The sequence below is a fragment of the Ammospiza caudacuta genome, chromosome 8 (assembly GCF_027887145.1).
Source record: "Ammospiza caudacuta isolate bAmmCau1 chromosome 8, bAmmCau1.pri, whole genome shotgun sequence".
Taxonomy (NCBI): domain Eukaryota; kingdom Metazoa; phylum Chordata; class Aves; order Passeriformes; family Passerellidae; genus Ammospiza; species Ammospiza caudacuta.
In genome coordinates this window covers 32,968,134-32,987,853 of record NC_080600.1, presented here as the reverse complement: position 1 = coordinate 32,987,853, position 19,720 = coordinate 32,968,134, and the positions used below count along the sequence as shown (strand labels likewise).

General features: G+C 43.2%; 1 protein-coding gene across 2 annotated transcripts in view; it reads right to left on the bottom strand.

Moving 5' to 3' along the window:
* Positions 1–210: 210 nt before the first annotated feature.
* SLC15A2 (solute carrier family 15 member 2) overlaps positions 211–19,720 on the bottom strand; it is a 43,763-nt gene continuing 24,253 nt past the window's right edge. For both annotated transcript variants that reach the window (XM_058809482.1, XM_058809481.1), the window contains 11 exons: positions 18,019–18,051; positions 16,869–16,957; positions 15,070–15,151; positions 13,037–13,162; positions 12,510–12,674; positions 9,835–9,881; positions 7,618–7,728; positions 6,472–6,568; positions 3,865–4,011; positions 2,731–2,835; positions 211–1,896 (listed from right to left, as the gene is read on the bottom strand). In XM_058809482.1, coding sequence (XP_058665465.1) covers positions 1,720–1,896; positions 2,731–2,835; positions 3,865–4,011; positions 6,472–6,568; positions 7,618–7,728; positions 9,835–9,881; positions 12,510–12,674; positions 13,037–13,162; positions 15,070–15,151; positions 16,869–16,957; positions 18,019–18,051 — 1,179 coding nt within the window. In that variant the 3' untranslated portion in view covers positions 211–1,719. The remainder of the gene's footprint in view (positions 1,897–2,730; positions 2,836–3,864; positions 4,012–6,471; positions 6,569–7,617; positions 7,729–9,834; positions 9,882–12,509; positions 12,675–13,036; positions 13,163–15,069; positions 15,152–16,868; positions 16,958–18,018; positions 18,052–19,720) is intronic.

Here is a 19,720-nt window from a genome sequence, read left to right as displayed (position 1 = left end):
AGGGTTCAGCTGCCTGGATCCAGCCACCACAGCTTAATAAATGTTTCTGCATGGACTGAACCACCCCAAGTGTTCCTGCGTGAACATCTGCAGCCTCTTCTCATTTATCTGATGAGACCATGGTCCCCCTCTGGCACAACCCCAGATGCTACTTCACAGCAGGCAGGAGCTCATGCAGAACAAGTGCTGAAAGTCCATGCCCACTTAGGACGGGAAGCAGAAGGAGCAATCTTAGGCTGTGAGTTAAAACCAAAAAGCTGTGTTTTGTTAGTGTTACTCAAGAAGATACACACACACACACACACACACTGGCAGCACATCAAAGGAGCTGAGGTGGTGTCAAACTAAGTGTATTTCCTAGCACTGTCCTGAACAGGAATTAAATTAAACACGTATTTTGTGATCTCCGGAATCCAAGTATCGGTAACCACCTATGGCCACTGCCAAGATGGAAGAGGAAAGCATAATTTAAAACTTATTCTCTGTGAACCTGAAGATCCTATTGACAACCTTGTTTTGAATTAGGCCATACCTGTTACAACTGTGGCCTTGAAGTGACAGAGGAAGGCAGGGACTCTCTCAGGAGTTTTACTAGATCAGCAGTGGTTGGATTACTCCTATGCAGAACATGAAATCACAGCTTCACGCAATTGAGGAAAATCAGACAATTATATCACAATTCCAATAAAATTGCTATATCCAAAGTCTGGTAGAGACAGACAAACAAGGAGGAAAAAGAAAAATCTCATATGCCATGGTCTCCTCTTGTAGACTGAAAAAATGATAAAGTGCATCCTTGTAAATAACTCACTGCAGGATGCCTGGAATTTTATAGAAACTACTGCAACTTGTCTCCCAGTGGGGAATAACTGAGGCATGAGATAAGAAATCAGCCATATCCTAACTTGCAGTGACAGGTGCTGTAAAAGGAAATGCCCAATAAAGGCTTAATGTATAGGAAGATGGCAAATAACTGTCTGGAATTCTGAAATATGAAAGCATAAAGCAATTCTCTAATCATGTCTAATCAAAGAACACCATCAGTTGTTAAAAACTTCTAGGGGAAAAATTGGGAGAGGTGGCAGCACGCTTGTCTTCGTCAGCAGTGTTTTGGGAATATTTTAGCCTGTAGAATTTAATTCCCTGTTATTACTTCTGAGCCTGAAGGTGAAAATCATAAATCAGAACCATTCATAACATGCAATAATGGGATGAAATACTCATAAGGAGAGTTACATGATGAAATCCTTTGGGATTGTGTGTAACCCTTACAGTCCTTGATGATAACATTAAAAATCCTTCTGTCACTAACATCTATTCTTCCCTAATTCTTATACTAGTTTTTCCTCTTTCTTCTTTCATAACATTTCCAGATTTTTGTGTCATATGGCATTCCTTCCACCCTTCCTCCCTGCTGCCCTAAATATATGTTTAAGGCAAAATCATAGGAAAGGATTCCATGCTTAAAAAGATGGGCAGGTTTTAAATTACACTGCGATTACTACTAAGGGCTTTTAATACCTGAGGAGCTTTCCCAAGGAGTTTTGTTCTGATTTCAGGACCCCCATTGTTTTTATAGAGGGCCGTTTGGTCCCATTTATAAGGTGGTTACATTTTGAGTAACAAAGGCTGCAATGCTCTAAAATAAAATAACACTGTCCCCACCCTTCTTTCACCTTCTCATAACTGAGTTAAAAAAAAATCCCAACCCATGATGTGTTAGAGCTTTGTTTTCTGAGTAACAAGACCAATCATGTTTCCTCTGCTTGAGGTCTCTCTCTTCTCTTCCTTTTCTTCTAGGTCCTCTGGATCCACACTGACATAGAAATATCCCATGATGGAGAAAATAATGCACACAGCAAAGAGGAGAACAGTGAACAAGACAAATTCAGCCCACTAGGAAAGAAAAAAGAACAGCAGGTCAGGAGACCCCAGACTCTCAGTCTGGAGGATGTCTCTGCACTTTCAAGTGCTTTTTAAAGAGCTGGGTGAAAATCATTTCTTAGTTTCCAAAATGGCTCACAAGATGGAAACTTTCTCATCCTGTTTTTCTAAATGCTTGTACACATAATGCAATTACAAATATGTGATACCTCTTGAAACAAAATAGTTAGCTTGAGTTGGTTTCATTAAATCTTTTCTTACAAATCTGACTGGAACATACCCACCTGGACTTTTTTTGCCCACAAGATTCTTTTGGGAGAGGCAGATTCACGCTGGCCAGAAATAAGCCTCTGTTCAGACCTTCATCATCCCAGAAGTTTCACAGCCTGAATTAAACTACCTCTGCAGCCTGAATTAAACTACCTCAGCCTGACATCTCAGGGATGCCACAGGCAGCCTGGCAGGATTCCCCAGGTGAGACCCCTGAGGAAGATCTGAGTGCCCACGGGTCTCGTGTCTGGGGAGCACTCAAGGTGTGGCTGCCACTGTGTCCGGGCTCCAGGTGCAGACACAGCCAGCGTGCCTAGAGCTGAGCTCCAGCAGCATTACCAGCACAGGCCAGGTACTTCCAGCCCCTGGAGGGCCAGGGAGGGCCAGTGCTCCCCAGGAGAGCTCCACTGAGGGCCCCACAGAGCAGGGGCAGGGGGACAGCTCAAGGGAGCTGCTGTCAGCTCAGGAGCAGGAGCCTGGGGCTGGGCAGGGAAGCTGTGCACCAGGACATGGCCATCCAGCAGCACCAGAGGCCTGTTGTAAAGCACAACCTCTGTTTTAAGAGCCAAACCATACCTGTGCCATTGGTGCAGCCTCGGCAACAATGAGCACAAAGGTATTCCCCACAGCCACGGTGAGCAGCCAGCCTGCCTGCAGCACTGACTTCATGCTGGCTGGAGACTGAAAAGAGGAGAAGGGCCTGATCAGTGGGGACCGCGCTTGCCCTTGGGCCCTGCTTCACCCTCTGCAGTCCTGCCCAGGGCAGGTGCCACTGGGCTCAGCCTAGGAGGAGATGGGGGCATTTCCTCTGTGTGGAGTGGTTAATCTGTGGTTAATCTCAACATCTGCATACAAGGAGCTTTCAGAACATGGACAGGAGGACACATGAAGAAGCAGGAGGTGCTGTTGTTGCAGAGCTGAATCCGGGTCATCCCCAACCTGCAGCATCTGAAATGGTACCATCAGGACGTCCAAGGAGCCACACAAGCCCTGCAGCTTGGAGTCTGGTGCCATGTGGCTGTACACCTTTGGAAAAGAGACTGGATCTTGATGTTAAATTTCCTGCTGAGGACAAATTTTTCACATCCCATTACAGATCATCCCACTGCATTAATCATCCTCATTAATAAACATCTGCACCTTACTCCAGGGATAGATTTGAGCAGCTTCAGTAGCTGTTTGACCATGTAATGTCTCAGTCCTCTCTTCTCATCAACCTCCCCAGACAACAATCAAATCATCCCTTTCAGGTTCATTACCCCTTGCTCCCTTGTTACAACCTTGCATGTTTAGACCCCTTCAGTCTCTCAATTTTAAGCAGGTGCCAAGTCCTCATGCCACTCTGTAGCCCTTGAGATACCTTGCCTTTACATCACTGAAAAATACCTAGCACAAAATACTTCACTAGGAGAAAACCCTGATATTAAAATATTCAGAGTTTTCCCGTTAACTATCCAGTTCCGTTCTGTGTTCTCAGGTTTACCAGAAAAGGATATTTCCACGTATCACTGAGAACGATCCCTATTCACCTTCATAATATGAATTAATTTAGCTTGAGGGCACTCAGAAAGCTGTGTTACAATCCCACTTTCAGCTAAAGGATAGATAACATTGTTAGTGTCATGTCAAAGGAGGTATGACAAGTCAATGACAGATGCAGAAATAAATCTTGAAGTCTAATTGTAAGGTCCGTATCTTTAAGTGGAGTACCTGAGAATAGGAGAAGGCCAGACCTGTAATGGAGAACATCACCTCCCCAGCAGATATCAGTAAATATTGTGGCAATTGCCAGGCCATATGGACATTGTTGGCTTTGATGTCTTCTGACTTCCACGTCTCAACAGCACCTCCAGAAATCTAGCAGGAAAATAAAGGCACACTGATTAGTTGCTGAAAGATCAGATCTTTCTTTGCCTGGACAACAGCAGCAAATTTACCAAAAAACAAAGTTTTAAGCAAAGGTGGAAAAAAAGCCCTGCCTTTGAAGCAAACTATGGCTCTCAACTCTGCCGTTTCCAAGCTTGTTGGGAATAGGATGACTCCTGCTGCACAGGGCAGAGAGAGAAGGATGGAAGCATTCCAGCTCATTTAGGTACCACAAGAATTCCCTGAATTATTGCAAACCAACAAGTTGTCTTATGTAGTGGGGCTGGGAAAAGCCTGTGAGGCTCCATTGCAGAGCCTGTGACCTGCAGCTGTCCCCAAGGCAAAAAAAGGATGAGAGGGTAAGTGCTCATTGCATCCATGTGGTCACTGCTCCCATCTCATCAGCACTGTACAACTTCCCTATGATATCACTGACACCCAAACAAATTCAGCTCAGGAATGCCAAGAGTAGCAAAGACTGCTCCATATTAGATCTATTCAGATAGTTATGGTAGCTGTATTCCTAATTATTTTTGTTTCTTTTCCCAGGTGTAATTAATACTGCCTGTGATGCACAGAGGCTCAGAGGCTGAGAGAGATTTGACTAGAAGCCAGGAAAACACTAGATTGAAATGACTTCAGGCAGAAAGCCCTGTGTTTAAGAAGAGTACTTGGGAAAATACAAGGGGATGTTTACGAGATGTTCTCGTAATGATCACCAATCATTGCCAGGGAGGCAAATCAAGAGACTGTATTTCAGCAGGCTAAAAGGGGTGAGAAGAGTGCTGTGCCTTGCTCTGTAGCCCATAAAGAAATGTCACAAGCACCATGCTGTAACTGCACACTGAGGAAGGCTGGGTAGAAGGCAGCATCCCCATGATTTAAGTTTCACAGTTCAGCTACATTAGCAGACTAATATATTGTATTCTTGGTTCTTCTATATGGCAGTCCTGGCAGAGGAGCAGGGCTCAGTACAAATCACTGCAATAATTAAAAGTGATCTTGGCCTCAAGCAAACTAACTCTCTACAGAAAGCAGAAACCACAGAGAGAGAGATGGAAAAACAGAGGATGAAAAATATTAAAGTACTAGCACAGGGTTGGGAAGGGCTGGGGCACAGAGCCACCCTGAGCAGCCAGGGCTATAGCAGGGACTTATGCAGATGGGACCACAAACTGGAGTCCTTGGCGTGACATGGGACACATTTACCTCAGCTGGCCCTGTTACCAGAGGCTCTGGGGAAATTTTCTTAGTGTTGTATTTTTAATGCAACTTCTCTATCTGGTTTCTCATCTGGTGAAAGAGGCTTGCAGCCATGAAAGAGGGGTCTGGCCAACATCACTTCAAGTGTGTGTGTTTTATGTACATAAATCTCTGCACTCACAGATGGCAGCATCTGCTTGTTCCCTCCAGGGCTGTACATCCCACTCCAGCTACTGGAATTGGAAAAAAAAAAAAAGCCAGGTGCTTCATGGCTATATTTTTCCCCCGACGTATTTGGACTCTGCAGACATGAACAGCTCCCATTAATTGCCCAACAGGGAGATGCCACTGCCAGGGAGTAGCTGACAACACTTTGCTCTGCTCATCACAACACAGCAGCCAAAGTCCCAGAGGGCAGCTTAGCAGTGTGTCCTGTCAGACCCAGTTTGTCTGTGTGCCTTTGTGGTGGAAAGGTTAAAATGGGAACTAAGCTGATCACGTTCATCTCCGTGGCTCCAGCCAGCTGGACCAGGGTTGAAGCAGTGTGTCTGAGAGGTTGGCAGGCAGGGAAAGGAATCCACCCTCTCAGAAGTGCTCAGACCTCATCGGGGCGAGGCTGTTCAGAAAACCAAGCCTTGACTTTATACTAGGCTCCAAATTAGCTGTACAGAGAGTGAGAGGAGGAAACAGATGTACAACCTCACCAACCTCCTCCCTCAAGACTTTGTCCCTCTTCCCCCTATGCATAATCTACAAAATCTTGGAAGATCAGACTTTAGTTCAGTAAGCTGAATATGAGGATAGAGCAGACTGTTTCTGCAAATTTTTCGAGTGTGAGGCACCACCAGGTACAATATTTTAAAGACCACAAACAGAGCCAGCTCTTGGCAGATGGTAATAACTCTTTGCAGTGCTCTGGGTCAATGTTAACTGCTCAAGGATGGCATGAGACCAACACAAACCACAGATCACATGATTTTCTATGGAGGATTTCTATCAAGGAAAAGATTTTACTTCTTTTTAACCCATGCAATCTGACATGATCACAGTGGAAGGTGGAACAAATACCTACCCACTTCGCTTATGTAGGTACCAAAACTTTTTACAATCCCTTTGATAACAGACTTTCTTCAGAGGGCTGCTGCCCAGGGATCAGAAAGTGGACAAAGCAAGTAAGAGTCACCAACAGGAACAAAAGCACTACCGGAGAGTAGAAGAAGAGTGTGTGACCATCACAGGAACACTTACATTAGCTATCACAACGGTGTATGAGGCACCAAAGTCAAGCAGCCCCAGCTCCAGGGGGAACTCTCCTGTTTCAGTTATGCATTTTCCATCATTATATCTAGATAAAAGGATGAAGTACAGTATTTCACAGTTAGTTCCACAAAGAACACAGAGCAGAGCTATCAAACATGCCCCTAAAATGGAGCAGGGAGGATGCAAGATGTAAAAATACAGTAGTGTTTATTTACATCAGACAATCACTGGAGTTCTTGCTATCTTATCCTTCCAGAAGCACTTAGCCACTGACTGGAATTTACCTAATGACCCAGGCCATTGCTAACATTTTTAATGGTTTCTGCTCTTTCTTAGTGCTGATGTAATTTTTTTCCTCCCCTTAGGTTTTTTTTCCTCCCAAATTTTGCTGCATTTCTTCAGGAAATCAGAAATGTGGACCCAGAAGCAACTTTGTTTCCTTTCAATAGAGCAAATTAGCCTTCATGTTTGTTCTTCTGATTTTGGATGTGTGAGATGGCACAGAGGCTCAGTAGCATTGCCACAATGGCTGCTGCGTCCTACTAAATTGCAGCAATAAATATTTTGGATGGAGCTGATGCAGAGAAAAGCCATTAAGCTTGTTTTGAAACATTGGAAATGCTAGAAATACCCTACAAGAGCCAACTCCAGTGCTGCCAAACCAAGGCCATATGGAGGCCCTGTCTAACAAGCCCAGCCTGCAAAGCCATGTAATGCTACTTGATGTTCTCAGCCCACATGCTAACACTTGGTAGCATGGAATGTGAACTGGCCTTTCCCTGAGAGCACCCTAACAACAGGAACTTAGGCCTGAGGGAGTAACAAAATAAAGCAGGCACTACATGGAAGAGGACACTTTACCATGTCCCACCTTACTCCACTGACAGATGCACAGGAATGGCCAGCCTCTTCCCTCCAGGCCCCCACATAATGTGAATAAAAACTGCACACACATGACTGGCCTGGAGCACCTGCTCTGCACTGAGTTGATAATTCTGCTTTATACAAACATTTGCCCCACAACCACATGCCAAGACAATAGCAATGCAGGTTTTGCTATTAGGCTGAGAAAGGTCTCTTTGTACCCAAGGAAATGCCTCAGCAAGGACCTTCAGCTCGGGAAGGGAGACTTACATGTCCCTCTCCAGCAGTGAGTACTCAGAAGCACTGTAGTTTTTCTGAACAGCGATGAAACTTTTGCTATTGATAGTGAGGTTGACATCTTGGCTCAAAGCATTAATGAATCTGCAAAGAAACCATGTTTCATTAACCTGTCACACAGGGCAGGAGAAGCATAATAGCAGACACTTTAGAAGTTTGCATATTCTCCCAAAGCATTCTGTAATTCCACAAGTTCATGAGTCTCTTCTTCAAGTCACCAAAATATTTGTCTGATTCATTGCCTAGTTTTTTCAATACAAGATTATTTTCCCTGTCGCATAAGTTTACCCTCTTACTCTTTTTTATGTGAAAAGTGACCCTCACTTTTTGTGGTCTAGAACCTCCTGGCAACCCAGTCTCAGAGACCAACAAAGATTGCAGCAAATTCTGAGGAGGCCATGAAGATGCTCAGAGGGCTGGGGCACCTCTCCTGTGAAGACAGAGTGAGAGAGCTGGGGCTGTTCAGGGTGGAGAAGAGAAAGCTCCAGGGAGACCTCAGAGCACCTTCCAGTACCTGAAGAGGTCCTACAAGAGAGCTGGAGAGGGACTTCTTACATGGGTATGGAGTAATAGGACAAGAGGGAATGCCTTTAAACTGAAAGAGGGTAGAGTTAAATCATGTTAGATTTTAGGAAGAATCTCTTCATTGTGAAGGTGGTGAGACACTGGAACAGGCTGCCCAACAAAGTTGCGCATGCCTCTTCCCTGGAAATGTTCAAGGCCAGGTTGGACTGGGCTTTGAGCAACCTGTTCTAGTGGGAGGTGTCCCTGTCCATGGCAGGAGTGTTGGTACAAGGTGATCTCAATGTCCCTTTCAACCCAGACCATTCTGTGACATGTGCTGAGTGTTCCATGGCTGTGTGAGGGGACGGAGTCTCAGCTGACCACAGGAAACTCTGAAGTTGCGCATCCTGATGAGCAGCTGCACCATGCTGGCAAAGAGCTTCTACCAGCGACAAGGAGTTTTCTAGCATAATAAGATATCTTCATCAAAACTAAAACTTATATGGGAACAGTTTGTTTGGTGTTTTTTCATAGACAAAAGACAGTTTCCTTCTGGCAACTCAAAAATTGATAGTAAAACCAAACGCTTTTCATTTTACCTGTTTTAAGATATTTTTGTTTTCAGTTCTTTAAATGGGGGTGAAATCCCTGAAGTTAGTCAAGTGCTTAATAGAAGTAAAGTTTTAGTGCAAAAATAGTTTCTTCCTACTGAAACTTCTTTACAAATTCTTAAATGGAAAGTCTGAGGATTTGGTCAAAAATCTCCACAAGAAAATATAAAAAAAAATCTGACTGAATCAGGCTTCAAGGTGTTTAGTCAATAGAAATCTTCACAAGTACAGGGCTATGAAGAGATACTGCTCTCCTAGTGTGTCTATACAGGCTTTCAGATAAAGGGGTTGGACATTGATTTTAAGGTTTGTTTTGTTTGGTTGTTTTTTGTTTTTATTTTGTGGTGGGTTTATTTTGTTGTTTTGGTTTTTTTTCTAATTTCACCTTGCCCAAATCCTCTAGAAGCTCTAGGTGGAATCCTGGTTTTTTGGAGTTTTTTTTTTTTTGGGGGGGGGGGGGCAGGGGGGGTAGTTTGGGTTTTGTTTGTTTGTTTTTGTTTTAGTGGTTTGTTTTGTTTTTTGTGGGTTTTTGCAAATTTGCATCTTCTGCACCTCAGCAGCCAGCACAAACTAGAACAGGAGTGTTCATGGACTAAATGGAGTAGCTCAAATTAGGAAGAGTGCACTAAGCAGAGCCCAATGCCCAGCTGAATTGTTTATGAGGATGTAAAATTGTTGCTGCATCCATTTTAGTAGAAACTTGTGCATGAGTTGGGGTGAAGATCATAGGTTGGCCAATTTGCAAAGGACACAGCAACAGCTCCTATCCAAATTGCTGCTTCCCTTTCATCAGTGAGATGAATTTGCCACTTTTCCAAGGAAGGAGCTCTTTTATGTTGCCATCAGAGCCCAGAGTACCCTCGGCAGTGAGCAGCAATAGTTCTCAGCTCTGCATGGCATGTGTGGGAGGTGACACTCTGTCAAGCCTCCACAGCTGACACCCAACTCTTGCATGAGAACTGTGGACTGGATTCCAACCCAAGAACATCTGGGCTATGTTACATACAGATGCATTAGACAAAAGCACTTTCCCTCACCCAACCACCGCCAAATCCTCAAAAAAAGCCATTCCTACCTAACAGCTGCCAAACCATTTTCTGGCTTTGCTTCCAAGTCCGTAATCTAAAGAGAGGAAGAAAAAAAAAATCAAACATATTTATTAATGCTGCCTTACAATGTGTGGCAGACAATAGGGGTGTCTGCAGAGTTACACATGTGCTGCAAAGCCTGTGGAAATCAACTGGACTCTCACATGAGCTTTACATCAGGCCACAGCTGGGGAGCCCTGGTACAATGAAGCCAATGGCAAAACTTCATCTCCTCCAAGGGCTTAAGATGAGATCATACCTTTTCTCCTCATCTCTTCTGTAACAAAGGTTACTGAGTTTCAGCCAGTCACCCTTCTACTGAGGCATGTAACACTCTCCAAAGAAAAGTATTTTTCTTGGTCTTGAGCTAGCAAGAGAGCATTATCCACATCAGCATCTTTCAGTGACTAGTTACAATTAAACTTAAGTGCCTTACTCCTACAAAATCTGCAAATGCCTAACTTTCAGACCCTGATTCTTGTCATATCCACGGACTTCACAAAAGTCTAAAGCTGACAGGAACTGCTAGGTTACTATACTGATGATCATGCATCACTCAGGCTTTCCCTGATCCTCAGTACTCAAGAGATTAAACTGTTGCAATGTCCAGGCAGAGAGTAGAAGAAACCAAGATGCTTCTTTGTGCTCACAAACAGATCCCTGCAGACAGATCCCTGCAATGGCCATCTGGATGGGCACACTGGGGAGTGAGAGCCTCTCTCCTGGAGACCACAGCTAAAACAGCAGCTAGATAGTTAATCAACATTCATTTGGAGAAACCTGTTTGGTGTACAACGCTGAAAAAACACAGTTAAGACAACAGCCCTGCCCTGGAGGTTGTATGTCACAAAAAAAGAACACAAAGCAAAGCTCTTGGCGGGTAGAAATCCAGAGCTGTGCCATGTCCACTGAAGATGGCAGGGCAATTTCAATTTGCACTGCTCACAGATGGAACCCAGGCAAGCCAAGAGGGACTTTAGAAACTGGCTCTCTCTCAAAATTTTCTGACCCTTTCTCCACACTTTTTTTCCTGATGCAAAACCCTGAGTTTCTGAGACTAGGGATCCAGAATTTCAGTATATCTATTAATGTCAATTGTACTTCAGAGTAATATGCTACTCACAAATAACATATGCCTTAAATAATAAATAGCCACAGTGAATAATAAATGTCAGAGCAATAAATAATAAATGGCAACATCATTTTTTTTTTTTTTCCATGGGAGACACATGGGGATGAATACTCTCATTCCTTGCAGACAGACCGGCCAAACTATTACTCGTTTTCATTGATGATCCCCAGAGCTCTCAAATTCATTTCCTGCCTACTCAACAGCCCACAAAGGAGAAGAAACCAATTTGAGATAGGATCCTTCCAGGAAAGCACTCACACCTGAGTGAGTGGGCCAAACCCAGTAGTGAGGGAGGTAATTCGAGGGCGAGCCCTGCAACACAGCAGTGATGCTGGCACTGCTTTCCTTGTGTTGCAATGCTGGAAAAGTATAATTTATCACACTGTCTTCCACATCTCCCTTATCTAGAGCTGTGAATGACAGGTCAATAGCATCACCCAACAGCACAGCTGCTTCCCAGCACATGAGAGCCTGCCTGTGCCAGGGTGGGCATTAATTTAAGCACAGTCTAGACAGCTGGGGCAGCATAGATATACTGGAGCTCTGAGATTGCTATGCTCCAAACCTGTTGAAGGCTTTTGCTTCTTAAAGGCTGTATGGAAATGACAAGTATCCATTTCCTAAAGAAACAACACACAGCTTTCAGGGTCACAGGGAAACTTTGTGTGATACTGAGCCCCAGACTCCAAATCATAAAGTCTGATCATCAGCAAAAAAACTTAATGCTATGACAAAATAAATTCCTTAAATTAATTTCAAAAAAGTTATATGGTTTCTACTGTATAATATTGAATGCTTAGTATGGCTACCCTGCCAGGTCAAAGGGTCAGGAACTGCAAAAAGAACAGATATTTTAGTATGAGGACAGATTCTGACAGCATATACACATCTGCCACAATGTGCAAAAACACCATAAATTTCAAGAGAGCTTCTTAAGATACAGCTATGCATATTGATATCAGAATCTGCCCTGCACATCCCATATGTCCCTCTCTGATTGTTGCAGAAATACACAAAAGTCCAAATACAGCCAGCTCTGCTGCACAGCCTGAAATGAGCTTAATCATTTATTCTGTTCAGCAAAACAAATGGGCCTTCTGTGCTTTTTCACTAAACACTTGCAATAACTAATCCCAGAATCATTCCTCTGATGCTTTTATTCCATGGCCAGCCCTAGAGCCTCTTTAACATCTTTGCTTTATAGAGCCATCTTTGGGGGAAAACCCCTGGCTCTGTTTCCCTAGCTTTCTCCAGCTCTGCTGCCTGGCAGGCATGACTCTGCTCTCCCACTGCAGCACTCAGTGGATTAAAGTGTGCCCAGAAACTCTCAGATGCCACAACGCCTCTATTAATCAACCAGCAGAAATGTGTGCAGATCCAGTGCCTCCAGCTAAGAAGTGAGTTTTACACCATCTGAGAGCAATCAGACAGACATTGCAACTGAGCAAATGAATTAATGAGCCTATTACCCCATTGTAGCATCACAGCCATTGAATTAATACTGTATTTACACTTCCCTCCCACACTCACTAAGCGGCTTGATAGGCTTCCTTCTGCCTCAAAAACAATTAAGCTGTATACTGATTTTTCCTTCATGGTGTAGTTAAAAGCAAGAGTCAATCCTTGATGTTGCAGGGTGAAGTGAAGGCTCTGTTGCTCTCCATTCAATATTAATTTTGAGTACTCAGCTGGGTTCTGTGGAAGAAAATAAACTTGGTTACACTTTCTTCAGATAAGAAAGGATTTGTATTTTCCTACGAGGTGCAACACTATCCCCTCTTTAAGGGAGACTGTAATCCTGTTATCCTTTATTCCTAATTACAGGTGAATGTAAGGTGTATCCTTTGCTGGGAAATTCTTCTCCAAATGTTCAATTTCTGTTTCATACAAAAGAGATATTATACTTCATTTGTAAAGCTATTCCCATGCACTTCTAAGGCAATGGAGCAGAACAAGCTTTTGCATCTATGAGTTTTATTAGAAAATGCCTGTAAAAAACTCCATCCTTTCTTCAATGACATACAAGTCAGGCCTTTCAGTCCCAAATATATGCTTACCTGAAAGGACTCCACAGGCTGCTGAAATAGGTCCTTGTCTTGGATTGCCACTTGAACAGGGTTCTTTGCCAAATTCAGGACCCGAATTAAACTTTCTTTTGGGACAAGGCGAGGCATATCGGTTTCCTAATTAAAGTAAAAGGCTTTAAGTGCCATCTGTATGCTTTATTAGCACTTTAATATCTCTTCATTTTTAGCCATAATAGTCTTCCACTCTGTAATGATACTTTCCCATCCCTTCCTCAACAGAAGTTGCACTCAGAGGAAACTGAACATAAATTATTTTTAGGGAGGTTTCCTCATAGTAGCTCAATGGCCAACCCATCATTCCTCCCAAAAATTGCTCTTCACACCACTAAGTGTACAGACTGCACACCTACTGAGGATGTAGAACAATGTCACAGCTTTCATTATACAGCTCCCTTGTGCCTGGATTTAACCAACTGCCACATCAGAATGGAAAAATTTGTGCTTAGCTTTCAAAAGCAGTGACCAGAATAATTATTTCCCACTGCAGTAAGTGATTGGGAAAAGAATCAGACTAAAAGTAAGTAGTTTTGAAAGTCCAAGTCCAGCTTCATGTCTGTAATCAGTGCTTTTGCATTACTGGACACCTTGCTATCTATACAGCTGACTGTATAGATATTATTCCTTGTTTTCTGAGTGAGGTAAGCTGATGCCTCCAGCACTGAGGTATCTCCTTCTGTCAGGAACCATTTCCTAGAAAAAGTACATCAATCAGTGTCAGCCTTGTACTACCTGCAGAGCTAATATTTTTTTTAACTTCTCTTTTTTTTTCATTTTATTTTCAAGTAGCTGCAAGCAATACTGCAGAGCTATTTCTTTTTCTTCTATCTTATCTGATAATTTGCAGGCAGGGCATTTTGAACCCATCTGGGTGGGGAGACACACTGCCAAAGAAGTCAGAATGAGCTGATTTCCTTGTATCCATATGCTGCTCTGGACCAACAGGCCTGCTAATATTATCCAGCAAATTCCATTACTGTAGCTTTTCACTTCTGCTACCCACAGTCAAGTGAAGATGGACCATCTTACCCTCCTCTTTGCTAGATCTTAAAATGGCCTTTAGGGTAAAATTTTCATGCACAGGCAGAGGAAACCTCTCACCCCCAGCCAGAGCAAATTTGGTGCTTGGCCAGAGATGCTGCTGGTGGCAATGAGCATTTCTTTGCTCACATAAATAGATCAGAAAAAAGACCTGAACCCACACAGTCTCATTTCAGTGGGAGGCTCGTTAGGGGATTCACCTGAGGAACCAGCAGATGTTAATCCAGGGCTGTGAGCCAGCCACTCTAACAGAACGTTTTAAGTATACATAGAGGCTTTAAAAATTAATCCTGCAGTAACTTTTGTGAGACAAAGGTCAGCCAAAGTCTACACCATGCTGGTCATGAGCCAGAAACAAACAGTATGAATCTGCAGGAGCTAACATGGAATTTATAAGAGATGTGCTGCCATTCTCTCTGGGGATGCCGGGCAGTCCCTGATGTCTGTGTCAGCATTCACCTGCCTCTCCAGAGAAACACTTTGGCTTGTAAAAAAAGCTATCTCCATCATAAAGCAGGAAAGTGATTAAATTTTAAAATTTTTAAACAATTAAATTAAAAAACCAAAACCACCACACACACACAAAAGACCCCAAACAGAAAAGTATAGGCAAGCTACAGCAAGAAATAGGAGAGAGAACAGACTACCTTTTGGAAATTAATCACTAGCATTAACTAGATGTCTGTCAAGCACTTTGACGATGGAAATCTAGAATATAGACCAATACAGATGACCAGCACAGCAAAACTGCAAAGACTAGAAAGAAAGACACAGAGACAAAGAGAGGGAAAAGTAGACAAGGTAAGAATTATCATTAGCAACTGGATCAGTATGCTCAATTGTAAAGAAAACATTACAAACTTTGATCAAGGAGCACAATGTCTTAAAGGATTATCTACCAGACATCACTAATAACAACCCATGGAAAGAAAGTATTTCTGAGGAATGCCTTGTGCTTTACTTACATTTATTTTGACTTCTATAATGGCTGCAAGTCCAAACGCCAGCCCTGCAAGGATCATACCTGTTGCCATTTTCCTAATAGGTCTATGGAGCAAATGAAAGAGGTGCCATTAAGGAAAAAAAAAGTAATTTAAACTATAGAATTCCATTCCTCAGAGCCAAAGAGGTGCTAAACCCATCTAATAAACTGTCCAACAGGTGGCCCTCAGGATAAGCTGTTTAAATTGCCAATCTCTTAACTTAAAACTATTTTATTATTCTGCGTGAGGCCAGCACTGAGGCCTGTTAATACTGATATGCCATGAAAAGAGTTCCTTCCTTGCAAGTTTCACATTATCTTTTTCCCAGATCTTCTAGTGGGAATAGTCATGACTTTATGTTAATCCATGATGTTGGAAGAAGCACCAGAAATTACATATCTTCGAGTCCCTTTTGGGAAAGGCAAAAGAAAAGTAACATTCTATTTAGCAGTGGGAACGAGGAATAGAAAAATGTGTAGTTTTATGTCATCAATGTTTCTGACCATCTGGGGCATCATTCTGGGTTATTTCTCATGCCAATACATTTACATTTCTAGGAAATAAAGAGCTTTCTTCTAAACTCAAGGCAAAGCTAGTGCAACTTTACCAGAATTATGTGAGAAAATCTGATATTATATAAATCAGAATAATACATGTCCAGAACAGCAGATTCAAACTGAGTATTGAGTTGTTGAGATTTGAGACAAATCTGGTTCTAGATTCAGTCATCTCCTCTCTTTAGTCTTGGCATTTAATCCTGGCTGGTGCTTGAGTTTCTGTTGCTGGGTGAACTATTCTGTGATCTGGTCATCAGGCAGGAAGTTTTATCCAAGTCAAGGCACAGTCCAGGCCATGGGCTCACAATGGTATCAGGGAGAAGCACAGCCTCTGATGTGTATCCTCCAAAAGGGGCACCACTGCAGGGCTGGAGAATATTTTGATATGTCTTCAGGTGCAAGTAATTCAGATCATGGGAAAGGACCAGCAGGGTGAAGGGGGAGGCTTCTGAGGCCCCTGCCACCTCCATTTCATGTGGTTTTGTCTGTCCAGCACTTTAGTTTGGATTAGGAACATGCTTTTTAAGCCAGTCACCCCACTCATTACCCTTTCCCATGCTATGGCTCACATGCAGAAGTGGTGCTGGGGCATTAGAAACTTGTCTCCTTTCAGCTGAAATTCCACTGACAAAGGCACTCCAAGAGTGCACATAATGTACTTCCACTGCTACAGGGCATCAGTCCACAGAGGCAGAGTACAGATACTCTGAAGTTAATTCACACAAATTGCATAAAGTGGGTCTCATAAACAACCTGAGGTGTGCTTCTATTACACTGCACTTCTTGCTAACATAGACTAAGGATAAAATGCTTGGCTCTTGTGGAAATCTCCTTATGCACTCGCTGGTTCAGATCCTAGCCAGCATGGGACCATGACTTTGGTCCCATAGGGACTTTTCAGGGAGGGAATTATTTAGGCATGACCTGGCAAACAAGGTGGAAAATATGTTGATCAAATTCAAAGTGAGACTACTTCTTTCTGCTTTTGGAAAAATCTTTACAGAGCAGAATCCAACATCACTGAGTTTTACCCTCTGCATTTCCATGAGAAAATGAGTCACTTCCTTCTGTGGAAGAGGGTGATGCTGCCTCTTGGGACTGAAGTATACTCAAGTATTGGGAAAGGTGAATGGAAAATTGTGTTTCTCTTCCTTAAAAGCTATTCTGCACACTTACAGCAAAAGAAAAAGCACAGATGTATCTGCACTGTCCCCAGGTACTTACGTGAAATTCAATTTGCACATGTTTATCAGGGGGTAGAGCCCAAAGTCAAAAATTGGGATGAAGACAAGAATAAGAAGTGGATTTAAGAACTGCAATACAAAAGAATGGGAGTTCAGTGACTAGAAAGCAACTTTTAGTAATTAAACCCATAAAGCACTGTCCTCCAGAAATAATTCCATTACAAAAGGGGCATGGACAAACACTTGAAACCTCCTTTTAAAATATAATCACAGTTTGCACTTAACATCTTCTGCTATTTAGTTTTCACAGGCATGAATACATTTTGTTCATATCCTCCCCTCCAAGAGGCAAGCAAGCATCTCTAGTTTCCCTGGAGAGAGAACTGAAAGATGATGTTTTTAAAGAGTACAAACCCCACTGACAATAGAGACAGGCGACCTTTGGTGCTGTGGTGGGACCTTACAACAAATCAGCAACAATGGAAACATCCTGGGACTCAAGGAAAATCCCAGAGGAACAGGCACTATTCTGTGAGATTGGCAATTTCTCACACTTCAACACAAACGAGTAATCCCCCAGGAATAAAATTTCTCCTGGTAGGGGCACGGCTTGTCTGCCAGCCAGAAGTGGCAAAGCAAGAAAATAGAGAGCAATGAAGAACAAGCAGGGAGAAATGTTGTTTCAGTTCCAAAGGAAGATTTCAGGAAACAGAACAGCTTTGAATTTCTCCAGAGCTATTCACCATAAGAATTGTAATCAACTGTGACAACATAGCACCATCTTGCTTTCATGTTTTCATCTCCCCTGCAGAAAGGGAGGAACCAAACATATTTCAAGAACAATGTTCATCCCAGGACAGGACCCTGTTAAAAGGAGATACAGGTTGTATTCTCCACATGCCAGCACTAGGTCAAGAATTATTATGGTGGTATGTTACCCCACACCTCTGCACTGTTCTGTAGGAGTCAACTTCTGCACTAGGACATCCTCAGGGTCTTCTGAACCCCAAGCTTGCAAAGCAGCCTGTGAGCAATAAGGCAGAGGCCACACCACAGCAACCAGCAGGAGCACCTGCTATCACCTTGAAAAGGAGCAGAGAATGGCCACTGGTCCCATGAGAAAAATATAAATGAGAGCAAAGAAGAAGATACATTCTAAGGGTTATTTCCCACCCTGTAGTATCTTTTACCTGCATTTGGTCAGGCTGAAGGACATATATTCCCTGAAACAAAAAGATAGTCCAAGTGATTCATAAACACTATAACATATCAGTGCATATGGTAAATAAGTAATCGGTCCCAGAGAGGCCTTTGCAGCCAAGGTGGTTTCCTCAAATGCTTTATGTTGGCTTTACTAGCTGATATTGTGCTCTTGACACTTTTTGTCTAAGGACACAGTGTTTATTAAGATCATTTTGCAGAAGGAAGCTGCACTCAATCCTTGGTATTTGGCAGCTGTGACACAGCTCGTGACAGGTAGTGAGGCCCATCCTTCAGGCTGGCTGAGCCATGAACTGGGTGAGGGGAGGAGGATGGGGGTGTTAGTGTCTGAGCTGGGAAGCAGGCTTGAGCTTCCTCCCTCCCTGCTTCCACAATGTGAAAAGCCCCAATCCTATAAGTGAGTGCTCTCAAACTTCAGGACCCTGTGAGCTCTCTTGGCATTTCTCCCAAGTTCCCAAAAGGATAACAGAAGACCATCCTTGAGCCAGTGGGCTGCACAAACACCTCTTTCCTCCCCCCATCTGCATCTAAGAGGTTTTGGACAACTGCAGATTCCAGGTTTGAGGCAAGAGTCCTCAAGGCTGTAAGAGGTGCCTCATACTTGGATCACTATCCCAGCCCCACAAATGGGCAAGGTCTCAATAGGGATGGATGGATGGATGGATGAGGGATCTGAGACTCCAAAAGGAACCATGGACCTGTCTCCAGGGAGGGACTGGTGGTTTTCTGAACTCCATTAAATGCTTTTCCTTTGAAATTAAGATGAAGAAGAGGGGGGGAAGGGTTCAGGGTCAGGGGGAAGAGTGCAGGAGGGAAGAAATTATGAAGGAAATAATGTATTTCCAAGAAAATACTGGGGGTTCTCTCCTGTCTGCCAGTCCTGTCCTGAGCAGAGTCTAGACTGGCTGCCTGTCTCTGCCCACAGCTGCCTCCTGGGAGAGTGTAAAAATACCAGACAAATACGCCCTCCTGCTACTTTGCACACACTATAGAAATGTGCCATTAGGAAATGAGCCTGCAAATACTTCATCTGACACTAAATCATTCCCTGTTTGACTCCAGACTTCCTAGCGGAGCCCTTGTGCACTGAACTGAAAGTCACAAAGTATTATGAACATGAACTCCAACAAGCCTAAGGGTGGGATCACTCCAATGCTGCAGTTAATTTTCACCCTCTTGAGGTGGGGTAGCTCATGAGGGGAGAGAAAAGGAGACTGAAACAAAAGCCAAGGAGCTATGCAGGTTGGTGTGACAAAAGAAAACAGAGCCTTGAATCTATCTTTCCTCACCTGGGAGAGGCCAGTAGTGACACCTGGTGATACTTAGCTCTCCTGCTAATGGATCACTAAGTGCATGTGAGCAAAACACCAGAAAACTAATGTTTTAGATATACATCACATAGACTACATGGACTTTGTCCTGTCTTTCTGAGGTGGATAAATATTACCCAAGGTGTAGTCTTTTTCATGCCTCATTTGAACTAATTAAGCCTAATGAGTATCACATATTGAGAGCCCAATTTTTAACAGGAATGATATACAAGGTCTCAGATTTGTGGCTTTAAGATAATTTTAAACTGGAAAACTGACACTTACATTCCTAGATTTTGATGTGAGCATCTGCAGACAAGATCTAGATGGCCTGTTAAAACATGTCTAAACAGACCTAGAT